The sequence below is a fragment of the Plecotus auritus genome, assembly GCF_963455305.1.
Source record: "Plecotus auritus genome assembly, chromosome: 5".
NCBI classification, from domain to species: domain Eukaryota; kingdom Metazoa; phylum Chordata; class Mammalia; order Chiroptera; family Vespertilionidae; genus Plecotus; species Plecotus auritus.
Window position 1 is genome coordinate 154,170,869 of NC_137776.1, and position 19,523 is coordinate 154,190,391.

Sequence of the window (19,523 nt, forward strand, 5' to 3'; positions counted from 1 at the left end):
GAGTTTATTGGCTTCCGGTCAAGATGGTGGAATAGATAAACAATGTGCTCACCTCCTCCCTCAACCACATCAAAATTACAACTAAACTACAGAAACATCACTGAGAATCACCTGAAGTCTAGCTGAAAAGAAGTTCTATAACCAAGGATATACAGAATAAGCCACATCAAGACAGTTGAGAAACAAAAAATCATTACAAAGAAAAGAAATTTCTTAAAGATATATGAAAAAGTCTCCCACAACAAGGGTGAAGTCATGGTAGTACTGGATTAGATGGAAGAAAGGCTTCCTCCAACATTTTCATAGTCTCTTGTTCAAAAGTCTGACTTAACTGTAGGACTACGAGTGTGATGATAGGACCACTCCGTGGCATAAGTAACAATTACAGTGGACTCAGCAAGCAAAGTTAGAAATAAACAGAGATATTTTCATGGTCTTTTTTCCAGGCTCTTGCTAAGACAGTAGGCAATATGGCAGAAAAGAGAAAGCAAGAAGAGCTAAAGAGAAAAAAGTGAGGCCAGGTAGCAGAAAAGTACCCACCAACCAGCAGGTTGTCATACACACTTTGTACTCTAACTCCATGTCTGAGGTGGTAATCAAACCGTTGCCTTCATTATGACCTGACATTTGGTAATATTCCACTTTTCCCCCCATTGCCAATGGAATGTAAACCCAAGGGAGTAAGCCAGATATCTGGATGGTCAACCATCGTATTTTCAGGGATTAGAAGAGAACATAGCAGGTAACAGACATTCAACAAAGGTATGCTGAATGAAAAAAAGGGATGCCTTCCTTCTGTCTTGGCAACAATAAAATTCAATGATTTTTAAGAGTTGTGAAACTATCACTACTATCTAATTTTGATACCATTGTAATTAACCTAGCATTAATAACGGGAACAAAGGAGCAAAGAAGGCCAAATATTACAGGAGTGTCATTTGGGCAGCTTCACCAGGAATCTTCGTGCACCGGGCCCCTAGTTTAAACATATTGGTGTATTTGTGTGTGCGTACATAGAAATGTATGAGCATAAGTATAAGGATAGGCTTCCACTGCCTTTTTTTTTTTTTAATATATTTTATTGATTTTTTACAGAGAGGAAGGGAGAGGGATAGAGAGCTAGAAACATTGATGAGAGAGAAACATTGATCAGCTGCCTCCTGCACACCTCCCACTGGGGATGTGCCCGCAACCAAGGTACATGCCCTTGACCGGAATCGAACCCAGGACCTTTCAGTCCGCAGGCCGACGCTCTATCCATTGAGCCAAACCGGTTTCGGCTCCACTGCCTTTTTAATTTATTGATTGATTTTGAGAGAGAGAGAGGGAGAGAGAAACATCAATTTGCTGTTTCACTTATGTATGCATTCAGTGATTGACTCTTGTATTTGCCCTAACTAGGCATTGAACCCACAACCTTGGCACATTGGGACAATGCTCCAACCGAGCTACCTGGCCCAGGCCCGCTGCCTTTTAAGGAGGGCAAAAAAATGAGTCAGAAGGTGTCTATCCAGCCATAACACTCATTAGTGTTTCCACTCTCTGACTGAATCCTGACTGATAGAATATACTTGTCACAATTAAGGTTAACTCATAGAATCAGAGCTTCCAAGAGAAAAATAGGAGATATAGAAACTTTATCAATCTAATAGAAAACAGAAAAAGATGGGGGGAAAGCAAAAAGTTTATGCACCCATGTATATGAACTGTAGGGGTGGGGAGGTTGGGAAAGAGATTAACCGGGATCTTATATGCATAGCCCATGGACACAGACAATAGTTGATGAAGGCCTAGGAGGGGCGGGTGTGGGATGAAGGGGGCCAGTGGGGAAAAAACAAAGGAAATATCTGTAATGCTTTCAACAATGAAGATAAGTTTTTAAAAAAAAGAAATGAACAGTAAAGACATAAACCAACTAAATGATAAAAGTTGCCTCTGGACTTGAAATAAAGCCTCTCTGGTACCTTTAACATTCAAAATGAAGATAATATACATAGTGTTCTTCAGCTTGCTTTTTGTTGTTGTTTTACTTATCTTTTTAAAAAAAATTTTTTTATTGATTTCAGAGAGAAAGGGAGAGGGAGAAAGAGATAGAAACATCAATGATAAGAGAAAGTCACTGATTGGCTGCCTCCTGCAGGCCCCATACTGGGGATTGAGCTTGCAACCCAGGCATGTGCCCTGACCAGGAATAGAACCGTGCCCTCCTGGTTCCTAGGTCAACGCTCAACCACTGAGCCATACCAGCCGGGTTAGAGTTCTTAAAGACATTTTACTTACCTTTTGGTTATTTTTACTGTGGTTGCATTGTAACTATAAATGAAATCTAACATATATTTTAAAAACTATCCTACCTATGTACTCCCACAGCATACTATGGTCTTCCATCAAAGCAGTTACCACGCTTTATTATCTATTGTTTATTTAGTTACCTGCCTTCACATATGCACTCCAATCTCAATCAAGGCAGGGACCATTTCTATCTCGTTCACTAGTAATTCCTTAGTCCAGTGGTCGGCAAACTGTGGCTCGTGAGCCACATGCGGCTCTTTGGCTCCTTGAGTGTGGCTCTTCCACAAACGGCCTGGGCGAATCTATTTTGAAGAAGTGGCGTTAGAAGAAGTTTAAGTTTAAAAAATTTGGCTCTCAAAAGAAATTTCCATCGTTGTACTGTTGATATTTGGCTCTGTTGAATAATGAGTTTGCCGACCACTGCCTTAGTCCTAACATGATGCTTCCTATTAGGTAATATGCAGAAATATGGGTAAACTATCTCCAATGCTAGCATAAGGCCTGACACATGAGCTATTTGTTTATTGACACAATATGAAAGAATGGAATTCACACCAGTTAGTGTTTCACCCAATCCAGGAAATTCTAAAAGAATGTCTTGCATGGGCTTACAGTCTTCAGGGGCGGAAGCTACTCTGTGGTCACTAGGATGTTATTTTGTGACTTCACTCTGAGCACAACTGGAAAGTGGAGGTTCATTGTTGGTGGTACGCTCTCACTCCTCACTCCACAGCCTGTGGTTTGGTTTTGCAGACAATTAATTAGCAGAAAAGTTATCCAGCTGCTTTAATGCAATTTTCAAAAACTGACTCACATCAGGAAAGGCATTTAGGCACTTGGAGTCTGAAAAGAAATTGCCAGATCCCCTCTCTCATCTCAATTCCCTTCTATTTCCCAAAGTTTGTGCTTACCTCCAGCACAAAGCACTTCAATGCGGGGGCTGGGGGGGGGGGGGACAGGGAGGTTAAGGACACATATGTAATACCTTAATCAATAAAGAAAAAAAAAAGATCAGTAAAAAAAACAAACACATTATTCACTGTAAAAATAAATAAATAAAATAAAATATACCATGAAGTATAAAAAAAAAAGCATTTCAATACAAATGTAACTAATGGCCATTATCCATCATCATATGTATCAAAAGCTGAAACACATGAATTAAAGCCTAAAGCCATTCAATCCAAGTCTCCTCTCACATTTTCATATTTTGGAAGTGACCTGCAGAGTCAGCATGAACTTTCTTGCAGCTCTGACAGTGTTTTGTAATCATTTATGTACATCTGTCCTCACCCATGTCCCACCCCCAACACCGTGAGCTGTAAAGTATTTAAAGGCAGGGCCTGTATCTTATTTCTGAATCGCTGATGTCAGCACAAAACAGTAGACATAACTACTAATAGAAATAAATGGACAGGAGTTATTTCTTCAGCTTTGAATCTAAATAGATGTGTACCCCTAAGTAAGTCATTTCACCTCACTGAGATTCAGTTTCCCCAGTCGGGTCCTCAAGGTCACCCTCAAACTCTGACAATCTCTAGTCCAGTGGTTCCCAACCTTTTTTTGGCCATGCCCCACCTAAGCATCTCTAAAATCCTGATGACCACCCCCCCCCATGACATATAATTCTTATTATTCAAAAAGTGAACTCCTATTCACGTGGAGGAAGCCTAAAAAAGCCATTAACTTGGTCTAAACAAGCTTCCAAAGAACATGGCATCCATGAAACAGAAAAATAAAAGAACAAAAGAGCAGTTGAAGTACTGAGGAAGAAATTGTTTTAAAAAATAATAATATGAAGTGATATGAAAAAATAGCAAATAAAGTTTCAAAACAGAACTGGGATGCATAAATATGTCACAATATATATTTATACACTGTATATGAGGCCCTTAGAACCATAAGAAATGCAAAAACTTCACTGTTAATTCGTTCTTGAATTGCCCCCCTTAAAAATCAAATTGCCCCCCTGGGGGCGTGTGCCCCACGTTGGGAACCACTGCTCTAGTCTAAAATGCTGTGGGGATCTTGCCACAAACCGCGCGTTCCCAGCAGGCTACCGTATTGATTAAAAGAAGGGGTGAAAAAACAACGGAAAACACGTCCAGAACAGGCTTCCTGTCCTAAGGGGCGGGCGCCACTGCCGGCCACTCACCCTCCTTGAACCAGGGGGCCATGTAGCTCAGGATGTAGGTAGGGTCCAGAATCTTGGTGACATAGTCCCGGAAGGCGTGCAGATTCCGCCGCTCCTCGGCCGTCATGCCCGCAGCTCGGCTCCCGCAAAGGCCCTCCTCACCAGCACCCCACTTTTAAAGCGCACAGCGAGCAGGAAGCGCTTTTCCAGGATCCCGGGGCGGGGGAAGAGGCAGAGCTGTCGGGGAAATCTTAACTGCAGAGGGAAAACTGAAACCGCAACTAGCGGAGGAGTGGCGGGGCTGCACCAGGGCGCAGCCTCCCCGCCCCGCCTTCCCCAGCAGTTTCCTTTCCTCTCTAGCTCCCAGCTTTTCCCACCCGTGGGGATTGCGTTTTTGATTTTCATTTCATCTTATTTGTTTTGCTAGTATAGTGGTAAAGTTCAGATTAAATAAAGTACACAGATTTGAAGGGTACAATTCTGAGTTTTCAGAAACGTATACAGTGGAACCGCTCCCCCGCCCTCCGGTTGTGCGGGCGTGTGTTTAACTTGACAGGAAACTACCACCTGTTTTCCCAGATGGCCTTACCACTTGCATTCCCACCGGTAGAGCCAGTAAATGGCCAGTTTTTTTGTTTTGTTTGTTTATATAACTTGGTGTATTGTGGTTTTAATTTTTAACTCCTCGATAATTAATGATGTTGGGCACATTCTCATGTACTTATTGGCCTCTTATATCTTTTTGGTGTGAAGCATTTGCTCCTCCTTTTTGCCTGAGTGGTTTTTGTTTGTATTATGGATTTACAAGTTTATTTATTTATTCTAGAAACAAGCCCATTGTCAAATACATGTATCCTAAATGTCTTCTCCTAGTCTGTGATTTACCGTTTAATTTTCCTAAAGGTGTCTTGAGCAAGTTTATTTTAGTGAAATCCAAATTTCAGTTTTTCCTCTGTGTACTGCTTTTTGTGTCTTCTAATAAATCTTTGCCTACTCCTAGGTCATTAAGTTATTCTTTGTCTTTGTGTTTTATTTCTTTGGCATTTAGGTGTATGAGCATTTCAAATTAATTTTGTTGTGGTATGAGGTAAGGGTCAATGTTTCATTTTTTACTTCTAATTGTTAACAGCACAAAGTGTTTCATTTGTTGAAAATTTTTTCTGCTCCTATTGAATAGCTTTGGCACCTTTGTCAAAAAAATCAATTGACTGTATGTGTGCAGGTGTATTTTTAATTCTTATTAGTTCCATTTGTCTGTGTGCTGATACTGCTTTATTCTGCTTTGTAAAGATTATATTGGATCTCTGCATTTTGTTATGACATAAGAATAAATGTCAATTTCCCCTGCTTACCACATGCAAACAAGTGATTGGGATTTTGATCAGGACTGCATTGAACCTATAGATAACCTTTGGGAGAATTGACATTTTAACAACATTGAATTCTAATCCATGAATTTGTTTTTGTTTTCTATACTTTCTCTCAGTAGTATTTTAAGTTTTAACAGAACAGGTTTTTCCCTGACCAGTGTGTGCAGTTGGTTAGGGTGCTGTCCTGTATACCAAAAAGGTGGCCAGTTTGATCCTCGGTGTCAGGGCACATACTGGATTTGGGGTGCATGAGGGAGGCAGCTGATCAACGTTTCTCTCCCTTCTTTTAACTATTTTATGTTCTTTGATGCTACTCTAAATAGAATTGTTTCTAAAGTTTCATTTTCAAATTGTTTGTTGATAGTAGATAGTAATACAAGTCTTTTTGTTTTTTAACCTTGTTTTATGCAACATTGCTGAACTTATTGGATCTAGGAATTTTTCTGTAGATTCCTTAAATTTTCCTAGGTAAATAGTCATGTAATTTGTGAATACATGGTTTTTACTTCTTCCTTCCCAATCTTTTTTTTTAATTTTTAATATTTTATTGATTTCAGAGAGGAAGGGAGTGGGAGAGATAGAAACATCAACAATGAGAATCATTAATCAGCTGCCTCCTGCATGCCCTCTGGGTATTGAGTCTGCAACCCGGGCATGTGCCCTTTACCAGAATTGAAATCCCGGGACACTTCAGTCTGCAGGCCAACGCTCTATCTACTGAGCCAAACCAACTAGGCTGTTTTCCAACCTTTACGTCCTGTATTTTGTTCCCTTATTACACCACCCATGACCTCCAATAACAAGTTGAATTAAAGTTGTGAGGGGTTGACACCCTTATTACTAATTTCAGCGGGGAAATGATCTGTTTCACTTTAATTACAATGTTGGGCATAGGTTTTTCTCAGATGCCTTTATCAAATCGATGTTCTCTTTTATTCCAGGTTTACTCTGCTTTTATCATAAACTAGGGGCCTGGTGCACGAAATTCGTGCACGAGGTGGGGAGGTCCCTCAGCCCAGCCTGCACCCTCTCCAATCTGGGACCCCTCGAGGGATGTCCAACTGCCCGTTGGGCAGTCAGACATCCCTCTCACAATCCAGGACTGCTGGCTCCCAACTGCTCGCCTGCCTGCCTTCCTGATTGCCCCTAACCGCTTCTGCCTGCCAGCCTGATCACCCCCTAACCACTCCCCTGCCAGCCTGATTGATGCCTAACTGCTCCCCTGCCAGCCTGTTTTCCCCTAACTGCCCTCCCCTGCAGGCCTGGTCACCCCTAACTGCCCTCCCCTGCAGGCCTGGTCACCCCCAACTGCTCTCCCCTGCAGGCCTGAGTCCCCCCCAACTGCCCTCCCCTGCAGGCCTGGTCACCCCCAACTGCTCTCCCCTGCAGGCCTGAGTCCCCCCCAACTGCCCTCCCCTGCAGGCCTGGTCACCCCTAACTGCCCTCCCCTGCAGGCCTGGTCCCCCCCCAACTGCTCTCCCCTGCAGGCCTGGGTCCCCCCCCAACTGCCCTCCCCTGCAGGCCTGGTCACCCCTAACTGCCCTCCCCTGAAGGCCTGGTCACCCCTAACTGCCCTCCCCTGCAGGCCTGGTCCCCCCCTACTGCTCTCCCCTGCAGGCCTGGGTCCCCCCCCCTCCCCTGCAGGCCTGGTCACCCCCAACTTCCCTCCTCTGCCAGCTTGGTCACCCCTAACTGCCCTCCCCTGCAGGCTTGATCACCCTCAACTGCCCTCCCTTGCAGGCCTGGTCCCTCCCAACTGCCCTCCCTTGCTGGCCATCTTGTGTCCACATGGGGGCAGCCATCTTGCGTGTTGGAGTGATGGTCAATCTGCATATTACTCTTTTATTAGATAGGATGGGTGTTGAATTTTTCAAATGTTTTTTAAAATATATTTTTATTGATTTCAGAGCGGGAGAGGGAGAGATAGAAACATCAATGATGAGAATCATTGGTCGGCCTCCTCCTGCACACCCCTTAATGGGGGTGGAGCCTGGAACCTGGGCATGTGCCCTTGACCGGAATCAAATCCGGGACCCTTCAGTGCGCAGGCCGATGCTCTATCCACTAAGCCAAAAAACTGGCTAGGGCCAAATGCTTTTTCTGCATCAATTGAGGTGATCAGACATTAATTAACAAAGTGAATTCCATTGATTTTTTAAAAAATATTAAACCAACCTAGAATCTCTGGGATAAATCCCATTTGGTCATGATATAGCATTTTTAATATATTTTTTATTCAATTAGCTATTTTTTTGTGTGTTCGTAAGAGATACTGGTCTGTAAGTTTCTTTTCTTATAATTTAAGGATTATGCTGGTCAAGAGTTTGTGTGACATTGGTATCAATACTTCTTAAATGTTTTAAGAGAATTCACAATGAAACTATTTGGGCTTGGAGTTTTCTTTGAAGATACCTTATAATGATTCAATTTCTTTACTAGATAAATGGCAATTCTGATTTTAAATTTTATCAAGTCAGTTTTGGTTAAGTTGTGCTTTTTAAGGAATTTGACCATTTCCTCTAAATTATTAGATTTATTGGCATATTTTTATATTCCTACTGATTAAAAAATTAGTGTTGCCAAGAATTTAATAATTTTCTTTTCAAAAAATCAACTTTGACTTTGATATTTTTTAAAAAATTGTTATTTTAGTTTCTATTTAATAGATTTCTAATCATTATTCTTTTCTTCCTTTGGGTTTAATTTACTCTTTTACTAGTTTGTTAAGGTATAAGTTTAGATTACCAATTTTATACAGTTTTCTTTCCAATATAAGTATTTGAGGCTATAAATTTCCCTTCTCAGCTGAGTTCTAACATCCCCATCACTTTTGATATTACTGTTTTCAATGTCATTCCTTTTGATATATATTATTCCTGTAATTTCTTCTTTAACCTATGAGTGAATTAGAAGTGTGCTATTTTTCAAATATTGGGAATTTCCTAAATATTTGAGGGTTATTGACTTCTGATTTTAGTGTTGAGATGTTCAGTATGTTTTAAGACTTTGATCTTTTGAAATTTATTGAAACTTGTTTCATGGCCCAGCATATAGACTGGATTATCATTTAAGAATATTTATGTTGCAGTTCTTGGGTAATGCTTTATAAATGTCAATTAGGTTTAAGTTACAGTTGGCTCTAGTCTCCTACATTAATACTTATTTTCTGTCTACTTGTTTTGTCAAGTATTGACAGGGAGTGTTAAAATCTCCAACTATGGATATTTGTCCATTTGTCCCTTTCGTCCTATCGGTTTTTGCACCATAATTTGATAGCTGTTATTAGATGCATAACATTTAGGGATGTGATGGTACCATGTATTAAGATAGGGTTTCATTGTGTTTAATTGAAAACATCATGTAAAATCAGAATGTGGAATAAAACAGCATTAAGTTTGGAATACTTAAGAAAAACTACATTTTATAATTTTAAAGTATATTCATTGATCAACTAGTCTTCCCACAATGTCAATTTCTGAACTTATTAAAAATTGTCAAATCAATTTTAGATTCTTGTCATTTTAAACCAGTTTCCTACTGCCCCTAAGATAAACACAAACTCTAAACATGGCCTACAAAGCTTGGCCCTACAGTCTTTGTCCTTTAGCTAACCCTGTCTTGGACTACTTCATACTTCAGGCTTCCCTTCTGCCTTTGGACCTTTGCACCTCTTTTCCTTTCATAACAACTCCACATACCTGTTTACTGGATTTCAGTTCAACCATCACTTCCACCGGAAAGTAGACCCTTATTGTATGCTTTTATAGCAAATTATACTTTCTCACCAGAGAACTTAGTTATGATACACATGTCATCTGTTTTGTTCTATCACTGAATCCCTAGTACAGAACCCATCATCACACAGCAGGTATTCCAATTTCTGTTAACAATGACTGAACATGGTAGCAAGGTAAATTTGAAGGCTAAATTTAGATTTAATCCAAGTTCTGCTGTTCACTGGCAATCCTACATAACACTATAGATGTAGAGCAATTTTTATTTCTAAAACCGGATAAAACATAAACACAGTCACCTTGTGTAAAAGAACTGCCAATGTAAAAGTCTGGCAAGGGTTTTTTGTTTGTTTTTAGTAAGCTAAATGCCACATAACTGCATTTTTCTGTAGAAGGCAAATAATAACTTTTCACAATCAGGTTAAAGAGCTAAAATAAAATCTGAAATGCACCTCACCTGAAATTCAGAATTTATAACACAAATATATCCTTAATTATTTTTCAGTAAAATCATTTGACTTAAAAATTTATCAGCCACTCACTATATAGGAAAATTTCTAGATTTTAAAGTGTTACTGTTTATTTTTTTCTTTTGTTGATTATACATTTTTTTTACTGGCAGATCATATAATATATAAAAGAAATATTTAAACTATTCTTTTGGCAGAGGATAAACTGTGCAGATTAAATGCCTCAATTTAACCTGAAGTAACGGTATGGAATCATACAAATTTTTAAGAAGAAAAATAAAGACTATCTAAACAGATTCTCTTAGTTTATAACACATTTCCAGATTAACTCTCAAAAAAAAAAATTCAAAAATACTCTACTTTAAAAATGTCAATACCATATGGCTTTATGAAATAACTTCTAAAATTATATATTTTTATTTAAAAAGGATCCCAAGTTTTAAATAAACTACTAGCAATAACATTTTCTTCACTTAAAAGTGCATATTTGAGGTTGTGACATACTTTTTGAACAAATAATTTTTACAAATTTTTAACACATTAAAAAAAAAATCACAAAAGATTTTTAAGGGGGAAAAGTTTTCACCAAAACTCATCTTTATATAGATTGCAATAGATGACACTTTTCCTTTTTCTTTTTATAGCATCAGAATTCTCAATGAGGTGCTTTGGCAGTTTTAAGATATATCATAGTCTCCACCAAGACATACTGGCATTAATGATGTCCGTGGAGATGACAATTGCCTTGATGACTCAGTATGAATAGAGACATTTCTGGGCTGGTTCTCCAAATCAGCAGCAAAGGTGCTCTCTTCTCTTGAATTGAAAGTTTGTTCAAGTGAAGCTGGCTGGAGTGGAATATTATCTACAGTTTTGTTGGCATTATTTAAGTCGTTAAGAGTGGTAATATCACACTCTTTGTCCAGAACACTGACTTCATCTTCTATTGTAACTATATCTTCAGTTTCAAATGTTTCCAAAGGAGCCAAAAATTCACTTTGTAGAGGGTCTTGAGGACCACTATTGTCACATCCTGTATCCTCCTTTACTTCAGAATCCTTATCACTATCACTGTCAATGGTAATTACAACTGGGGAATGTGAAGCATTATCTCCATGGTGTTTCTTATGCTTCTTCTTATGTTTCTTCTTTTTCTTTTTATGATGTCTATTTGTATCAGTAGCTTTCCCTTCATAAATTATCTCTACACTTAGGCTCCGGGTTCTCCTTTTCCTCTTCTTGTGTTTTGTCTCTCTGTCTGATGATCGGCTATCTGAAAAACTATCACTCTCATTTTTATAATTTCCACCCAATTTTGATGAAGATTTTTGGCAATGACCTTCCTTTACTTTAGAAGTAAATTCACGAGATGGTTGAGCCACTTCGTTAGTACCCTCCAAATGTCGTGTTTTGTATTTTCGTTTCCCTCCAGGCTTTTCATTTCTTACCCGGTCAGGCCCTGTAGATGCAGTCTTTGATCTATTACTAGATAGGCTCCTTGACCTGTGCCTTTCATAGTAATAATATTTTCTTTCACTGTGATTATTTTTTTTCCTAGCATTTGTTCTTTCAGAAAAGGATTGAATTCTAAATTCTGGACTTGAAGATTGTCTGGAATAATGAGCTCTAGACAGAGTTCTCCTCCTATAAGATGATTCATAGCCATCTCTATCCTTGTTTCTACTATAGTAAGTATACTCCCACTTATATCTGCTTCCATAATTATTTTTTAAATAATAATGATCTCTAGTTCTGCTCTGTGATCTTCTTTTACTATGATCACTGCTACGAGATCTTGATCTGCTTGAGCTTTCACTACTTAGAGAAAGAGTTTGGCTTTTTCTCGACCAACTACTATCTCTAGTTCTTGACCTTTTTTTGTCTCTTCTACTTCTAGGTTTACTACTCTCCCTGCTTCTGGATCGTTTTCTTTTCATTCTTTTCTTCCCATGATGCCTTCTACGATTCTTCTGATCATGCCCACTTCTACTCTGGGAACGTGAATCTGAACTTCTTGATCTTCCTCTCCTTCTGTGTCTATGGTTATATGGGGAATATACTCTGTCTCCTCTAACAGATGAGCTCAGGTCTCTGGGAGAGGACAATGATGTACATTGTTTCTCTTCCTTCTTTGACTTGATCCTTGTACTGGAATCACAATGACCTTTATTTATTTGCTCATCCTTTCCAAGGACAGAGCGTGGAGATGAACATCTACTAACATCACTATCACCAGAACTGTACGACTGCTCTTGTCCTTGCGTCTTCACAGTCTCCATTTTCTCATAAGAGCCTAATTCCTCAGAATCCGAGGACAGTTCAACAAGTTCTGGAGTCCTCTCAGCTAGTGGCTTAACAAACCCAACAATGACACAATTATCTGAAGAAGAATCACTGTCGTTATTTAGGTCTTCATTGGTTTGTACTCCCTGTATCTGAGATGTGGCTCTTTCTGTTACAAGTTCTTCATCTGAACTATCAGAAGTATTTAAAAGGGAAGACATGACAGCATGTACTTGCTCTGAGCTTGAATAAGATGGCCCTGGTGTCTCGTCATCCCATGGTGCCCGACTGACAGTGGCCACATTAACATCTATCTCTTGGGTCTCAGCCTCATCTGGGGAGATTGTTATGACAGAAGAATCCGAATGGCTACCTTCTTCGTAGGAAGGAGCAGGGCAATCATAATTAGCATGCTGATCAAAGGCTGCCATGTTAAAAGGAGACCTAGCAAAACTGATGAATTCATGTATAAAATGCTCAGTCCGATTAAGTAAAAATGGCCTTAAATCAGACACAAATGCCTGACTCTCCAAGTCATAGCGAGTAACATTACTCATAATGATGTGCTGTACTATATTCACTAAAGATCCATGAGCTCCAAAAAGAACTGTAAGTTCACGTTTTAACCAGGGGACTAATCTGTGAAGACAAGCTGGATTTCTACGGAAAAATTCAGCTGAAATATCCCTGTAGCGACCACCATCTTCAATATTTCTAACACGAGCACCAGCTCGATAGAGAGTTCGCCTAAAATTAATAATATCTTGTTCTTGAATTTTCCGCAAAGATCTTTCATCTGTAGTAGTTGGCCTCCTTGGAATCTGTCTCATAAGTTGAGAAATTTCACCATCTCTGGGTCTTGTTGAAATGCCTAACCCTTCAAATAATACTCCACTATCTGGTGGAGTTGTTGTTCTTCTACTCACGGTTCTACTGGGTGAATAAAAAGAAGCACTTCGCTCTCTTGTCATAGTTGTACGATAGCGAAATCGTCGACCATCAGGGGTGGCAAAAGAACCATTATATGAAGGCCTTAGGACATACTCTTTGAAGTCATCTTCTGCCCTCACAGAATGGAAAATAGAATCAAAGGGCTGTTTACATAGTGGACATTCAGCTTTGTTTTTAGACCACTCTTGTACACAGCGAAAACAGAACTTATGTAAACAGCGATCTAAGTAAGACACATTATCAAATCTATCCAAGCAAATAGGACACTTAGAATCAGGAGATGCATCAGCTGGTATTGTCTGTTGCAATTTGCTAGTGCCAGCTTTAGGTGAAAAGCTGTCCATTTTATATTCCTTAGCTGCTGATGCCATTACCTGTAAAAGGGAAAAATTTACATCAGTAATCCTGTAAAAGCGAAACTTGAAAAAAATACAAACATACTTTGGTGAAAATAGTTCATTATCTTTAACGGGGCAGTGTCACCTACTAACATAATACTTAAGTACAAGTTCAAAAGACAAATTGTCTGGATTTGAATCCTGGTTTCATACTAGTAGTATGCCTGCACAAGTTACTATCTCTAAGGCTTTAATTTCATCTGTAGATCACTGCATCACAGGGTTTGTGAAGATGTAAAAAGCCCTTAGAAAAGGTGCCTAGTACATAATCAGCTCTAAAACATTATATAACACTCTGTTATTCTTTTAAAAAATAATTTAGCCCTAGCTGGTTTGGCTCAGTGAATAGCGTCAGCCTGCGGACTGAAAGGTGTTGGCTTCAATTCAGTCAAGGGCGCATGCCCAGGTTGCAGGCTATGTCCCCAGTAGAAGACATGCAGGAGGCAGCCAATCAATGATTCTCTTTCATCATTTATGTTTCTATCACTCTCTCCCTCTCCCTTCCTCTCTGAAATCAATAAAAATATATTTTTAAAAAATAATAAGAGAAATATTTGACATATACAAAAAAGTACAAAGAAAAATATTCCAAGTATCCATGTATCTACCGCTCAGATTTAACAACATTTTCTCTGGTTGGTCCAGATTTCTAAAAAACATGTCCCTTATCTACCCTCCTATCCTCTGTAGAAAACAAAGACCCCAAAACAGCACAGTCCTCAGTTGGTGTTATTTCTATGTATAGTTTTATGTCTTTCATATACATACCCCAAATAATATAGACTACTGATTTATTTGTGGTAAGTTTTGTATATGCACCTTTAAAAATAGCTTTAGTAATAACTTTCTATGGTGACAGGTGGTTACTAGACTTATTGTGGTAATCACATAGTAGGTATATAAATGTTGAATTATTATATGGTACACCTGAAGCATAATATTGTATGTCAACTATATTTGAACTTGTATACCAGATAATTTGTATACCAGAAAGTTCACCTGTTTAAACCAATTCTGTATTTTTTAGTGAAATATTCTTTTAAATACAAAAAGGATTTTTAGTGAAAATTAAATACTAAATGTAAAACCACTCAAGGGCACTACATAGCTCACAGCAAATGCTCACTAAATATTAGCTGCTGTGATTATTATTACTACAGCATTGTTACTATGCTATTATAGTCAGTTAATCACTGATTTCCTTTCAACCCCCTTAAGCAGCCTTTCTTAGCTTTTTTATTTAATGGAAAGTCAGCCAAAATGTATCCTGAATTATGCTTTCAGTCCCTTTCCCTTATTATTTTTTCCCACAAGGATCATTAGAATCTTAAAGATTAGTTTTGTTTATTTTAAATTCATTAGTTTATATTGCCTATAATTAAATGAATTTGCCAGAGCTGAAATCTAATTTGCATTACATTTTAGCCTTATTATCTTATAAAATTCATTTAGCTGCATTTTACACTGATCATTTTATATGTTAAATATTAGTTTCTTCCTTTATATTTTCCTGAGGCTATTATTAACCTCAAAAAAATTTTTTTTATTGATTTTAGAGAGTAAGGGAGAGGGATAGAGAGAGAAGCATCAATTATGAGAGAGAATCATTGATTGGCTGCCCCCTGCATGCCAGGAATTGAACCATAACCTAATTCATAGGTCGATGCTCAATCACTGAGACAATGGTCCTGGACTATTATTCATCTTTCTCTACCTCCTCTATCACAGGAACTCCCACCACTAGTCAACTACTGTCAAGTTAGTCAAATAACAGAACTGTCATTTTCTAAACAATAGACTCATTGGTTACACCAAGTTCTAACAAAAACAAACAAACCCCACAACAAAAATCTGAAATTGTGAAATAAGTATTTCATCATAGATTTCAAATTAAATGTGCTCATCTAGGGCATCTTAACTTTCTCAGAGCAGTAACTTAATAGGAGCTCAGTGCTGAACAAGTTTCTTCAAGGGGTCCAACTATTTCTAGTTTTCTATTTTCTACAGTGGATATGCAAAAATCACCATTGTCCTTAAGAGAATAGAATCATAAATATAGAACACCAATCGTTTTTCTGTCAACATATTTAAACCCTGAAACCTTAATATTGCATACATTTCTCAGCATTTCCTCCTATGTCTATTTTTTATTCTCTTATTCAGGAAAAAAAACAGACAACAAAACCTTTAGGATAAGACACAACTAAAAAAATTAGCCTGCTATATTTGGTCAAACACTGAATTAACATACTCCTAATGCCTTGGCAGAGACAGACCAAATGATTTTGCGGGGCTTATACCAGAGGTTCCCCAACCTTGCTCTCTATATATAATAAAGGGATTATTAGACTTTTAAATACATTGTTTCTAATTTTTTATTTATTGATTTTAGAGAGAGGAAAGAAAAGAGAATCATCTATTTGTTGTTCCACTTATTTATACATTCATTGGTTCTTTTTTTAAAAATTTTTTTTAATTGACTTTTAGAGAGAGCAAGGGAAGGAAGAAACAAACATCGATCAGCTGCCCCCTGAATGGATCGAGCCCACAACCTGAGCATGTGTCCTGACCGGGAATCCAACTAGCAACCTTTGGGTGCACGGACGATGCCCAACCAACTGAGCGACACCAGCCAGGGCCATTGGTTGACTATATAGTTTTGCATGTCACTGATTAAAAACAAACGAATCTCACCCCCAATCTTCACCACAATTAAATTACCTACCAAAACTTCCATTCACTTTTCACTTCTATTCACTAAATCACTATTTGCCTCATCTCAGTACTGCCCCCTTCCAGTGTAGGAAACCGCAGCCCACGAGGAAAGCCACACTGACTGAATGAATGAGCCCAGCCCACAGTATATAACGCTGCACGGACAACTCCATCAGTCACGGTGATAGTCCACGCTTCCTTTGGTTGAGAACTGCCACCGGCCAGGATCTAAGACAACCACCACGTGCATTACATTATCACAACGAACTAAAATACCGTTATTCCCATTTTACAGACAGGCTCAGAGAGGTTAGAAAATCCATCCGTCACACCTCTGAGAGTGGAAATGACACGATTCAGACTCGAACATTTAGTGTTCCCCCCCTCCCCGCGTCAGAGACCAAGGTCTTTCCAGTGCACGGCTAGGCTTGTCCCCCTCCCCAGCGCTTCTTGGAAACGCAGCCCTCCCCCACCCACCAGCACCAATCCACAGGTGCGCTGCAGGTGCCATCTGCCCGCCGTGCCCCGCCGAGGCCCGGACGACCTCTCAGCTGTGGAGTCTATGGCCTCCCTCTAGAAGGGAGCTCCAGCTCGCCCAGCCCTTCCGACTCCCGCGCCCCATTGTTCCCGACCTCACTTACCTCGGAGAATGTCGGCGAATGCCGGGCTGGGGCACTGGTGGCAGGCTCCCGACCGCCCAAGAAGCCAGGTCGGTGACGGCAGGATCCGCGAAGGCGTACCCGGCGACTTCTCCGCGGGCCCTCAGGAGTCGGAGCATGCGGGGGCGCTTCACCCTCCTCGCGAGACAGCGGAGACCCCGGCGGCTGTTGCGACCCCTGTGACGTAAAGCGCTCATCACCAATGGTAGCTTGGAGGCGGCGGTAACAGCAAAACCCACCCCAAGGCCCCCGGCGCGTCAAAACAAAACACCCGCCTGCGTAACGCATGCGCATTAGGAGGGCGCCGGCACTGAGGGCGGAGCCAGGTGCGCTCGCCCCCCCCCCCCCCCCGCGCTGCGTTCCTGGGATGAGCGCGCTGCCGACCCACCCAGGCAGAAATCCCAAAGATCCCTCCCCATCACCGTTCTCGTTACTAATCTCTGGAGGTTACAAAGGCAGTAACTTAATGTTCGCTCCTAACTTAACAGGAACACACGATAACTAGTTGGTCTCATTTAAACCTCACCAAACTTTGCGAGAAGTTACTAAAAGAATCTCTAGTATGTAAAGGAACTGAGTTACACGGAGGTGAAGCCACTTTACCTCCTAGGAAATAACACCGAGATATGAATAGAATCCAAAGCCAGAGCCAACCAGTATGATAGTCTTCAGACAGAAAGATCTACTCCAGTCGGAATAAACAGGAATCAGCTTGAGGACATGGCCTTGAAATCTTCGCAAAATAGACCGTTTTTCTATCAAGACTGCTTTCCCCTTTCCCACTCCCCAAGTTAGGGTTAAAACCCTATTTTTTGATGATATCTGAGATGGACCGAGAGAGAGCACTGCCCCTAACGCGGCCACTGCCCTGGTCCTACCCTCCGGCCTCAGGTGCGAGCGTCCCAAACATTCTAGGGCCAAACTCGTGCCAACGCCCGCGTGCCAAACCGCCGTCCTTTAGCTTCATATTTGACACTATATTTGACGCTCAACAAACACTTGTTGATTGGCAGGTACAGTATGCCGGAGAACGGATGCCACGTTATTTTTCTTAGAAGTTACCATTTACATTAAACAAGACTGCGTTATGAAAGACTTTGTTTCTTGAAGGGCTCAATTAACAGGGATTCCCACAACGATTTGTCACTGTTATATAAATGTGGGTGGTATTGTTTACGCCCAAGGTAAATACACGAAAGACTATCAATATGATGTGGGAACAGATGCAAGAGGAAACGTTAATTCTTCCAGAGTTAGACGCCGGTGTAATATTTAAAATACATATTAGTTTTTCAAATAAACTTTAAAATGCACAAGACGGTACATTACCTTGCATTAAAACTGCACTGCAACTGAAAGAACCCGTTGACGAGGTGCGCCTAACTCTCTAAACGGCAAAGAAAAGCCATTTAAATCATTATCTCGTTTGTCTAATCCCCTGCCTGAAAGGCGGGCAAGGCCCGCGATCCCGTAAGCCCGCCCCCAGCTCCGGGCGGAAGACGCCGCCCCGCGGTTGGGAAAGGCTCCTGGAGGCGAGTGGGCGGGCATTCGTGCCCGGATGTAAGATGGCCGCCGCCGCCCGACAGCCGCCGCCCCGCAGGTTACTCTAGGGCCTGCCGGGCCTGCCCGTTCCCGCGGATCGCCGTGGTCTCCTTACCATGAGGCCAGTGAGTCGCCGCACCCTAGACTGGATTTATTCCGTGGTAGGTCCCGGGTCTTGCGAGGCTCCACGGTGTCGACTCCCTCGTCCCCCGGGCGGAAGCCCCCGTATTTCTTCAGCTCCCAGAAACTCAAAAACCCATTCCTGAATTAAGCTTTTCACTCTCTCACCTCGACTCCGCCTCTTCCTGGAGGACACGCTCTTCCGCTTCTTACGTAAGGACAGTTGGGTGGATTCGCCTCCGGAATTCCATTTATTCGTTTGTTACTGTAATTTCCACCTTAGCAACGTACATAACAACCAATGGGGAGTGGGCAGCGAGGAAGTACTACCCACGGCGAATTTTTTTGCTTTTACTCCCCCTCTTGCATTCTTATTTAAATTTTTATTTATTCATTTATATTTTTTAGTTGCTCCTCGCGATCGTATTACTTTCCTGGGGATATGTCATCTATGCATCGACAATAGCCGCTCGACGACAACTAAGGAAGAAATACCCAGACAAAATATTCGGGAATGAATGAAATTTATAATTCCTCTAGATTTTATTCTATGCAAATACTTCACTTCATGCTTACCTGACACATGTCTGTATTTAAAGTAAAATCCATAATATAAAGTTTCCAAATTTATTATTGCATACAGCCCTTTATAATAAACCATGAATGTGCTAACTTTTCCAATTCGTGTACTTTTAAATTCTCATATAACAAAGCATCCTAGATCTGACAGCCCGAGTATCAGATCATAGATGAAATGACATGCTTTTCAATTTAGAGTTCCTAAAATACTTCTTTTAAAATGCCTCAGAAAGCCACCTTTAAAACAAGTGTGTGGAATTTCTAATCTTATATTTG

The 19,523-nt window shown here is 40.4% G+C and overlaps 3 protein-coding genes across 5 annotated transcripts in view; 1 reads left to right on the top strand and 2 right to left on the bottom strand.

Moving 5' to 3' along the window:
- RIGI (RNA sensor RIG-I) overlaps nucleotides 1-17,108 on the bottom strand; it is a 61,309-nt gene extending 44,201 nt beyond the window's left edge. The window contains exon 1 of one of the 2 annotated variants that reach the window (XM_080670848.1): nucleotides 16,989-17,108. Coding sequence is in view for 1 of the 2 variants with exons in the window: in XM_080670847.1 (XP_080526973.1) it covers nucleotides 4,448-4,553 (106 nt within the window). In the remaining variant the exon portion in view is untranslated. Of the gene's footprint in view, nucleotides 1-4,447; nucleotides 4,710-16,988 lie in introns of those variants that run through there. The other variant, XM_080670847.1, reaches the window with a different exon arrangement.
- TOPORS (TOP1 binding arginine/serine rich protein, E3 ubiquitin ligase) lies at nucleotides 8,516-18,855 on the bottom strand. Of its 2 annotated transcripts, none has more exons than XM_080670845.1 (3): nucleotides 18,664-18,855; nucleotides 16,989-17,183; nucleotides 8,516-13,608 (listed from the first exon to the last, which is right to left on the bottom strand). In XM_080670845.1, exons 1-3 carry the CDS (start codon nucleotides 18,664-18,666, stop codon nucleotides 10,678-10,680), a joined length of 3,129 nt encoding a protein of 1,042 aa, XP_080526971.1. In that variant the 5' UTR covers nucleotides 18,667-18,855; the 3' UTR covers nucleotides 8,516-10,677. The 2 variants fall into 2 exon arrangements, with proteins under 2 accessions (XP_080526971.1, XP_080526972.1); XM_080670846.1 differs by lacking the exon at nucleotides 18,664-18,855 and adding an exon at nucleotides 18,336-18,500.
- On the top strand, nucleotides 18,575-19,341 carry SMIM27 (small integral membrane protein 27). The gene is made up of 2 exons (XM_080670851.1): nucleotides 18,575-18,709; nucleotides 19,077-19,341. Exons 1-2 carry the CDS (start codon nucleotides 18,665-18,667, stop codon nucleotides 19,188-19,190), a joined length of 159 nt encoding a protein of 52 aa, XP_080526977.1. The 5' UTR covers nucleotides 18,575-18,664; the 3' UTR covers nucleotides 19,191-19,341.
- The last annotated feature ends 182 nt before the right edge of the window (nucleotides 19,342-19,523 follow it).

Bases quoted from the DNA above. Each gene is read 5' to 3' on its own strand.
- SMIM27 (XM_080670851.1), top strand. From the start codon at position 18,665: ATGAGGCCAGTGAGTCGCCGCACCCTAGACTGGATTTATTCCGTG. The intron at 18,710-19,076 runs GTAGGTCCCGGG...TATATTTTTTAG, and splicing joins TAGACTGGATTTATTCCGTG to TTGCTCCTCGCGATCGTATT.
- TOPORS (XM_080670845.1), bottom strand. The intron at 13,609-16,988 runs GTAAGTGAGGTC...TCCCTTTTACAG, and splicing joins ATTCGCCGACATTCTCCGAG to GTAATGGCATCAGCAGCTAA.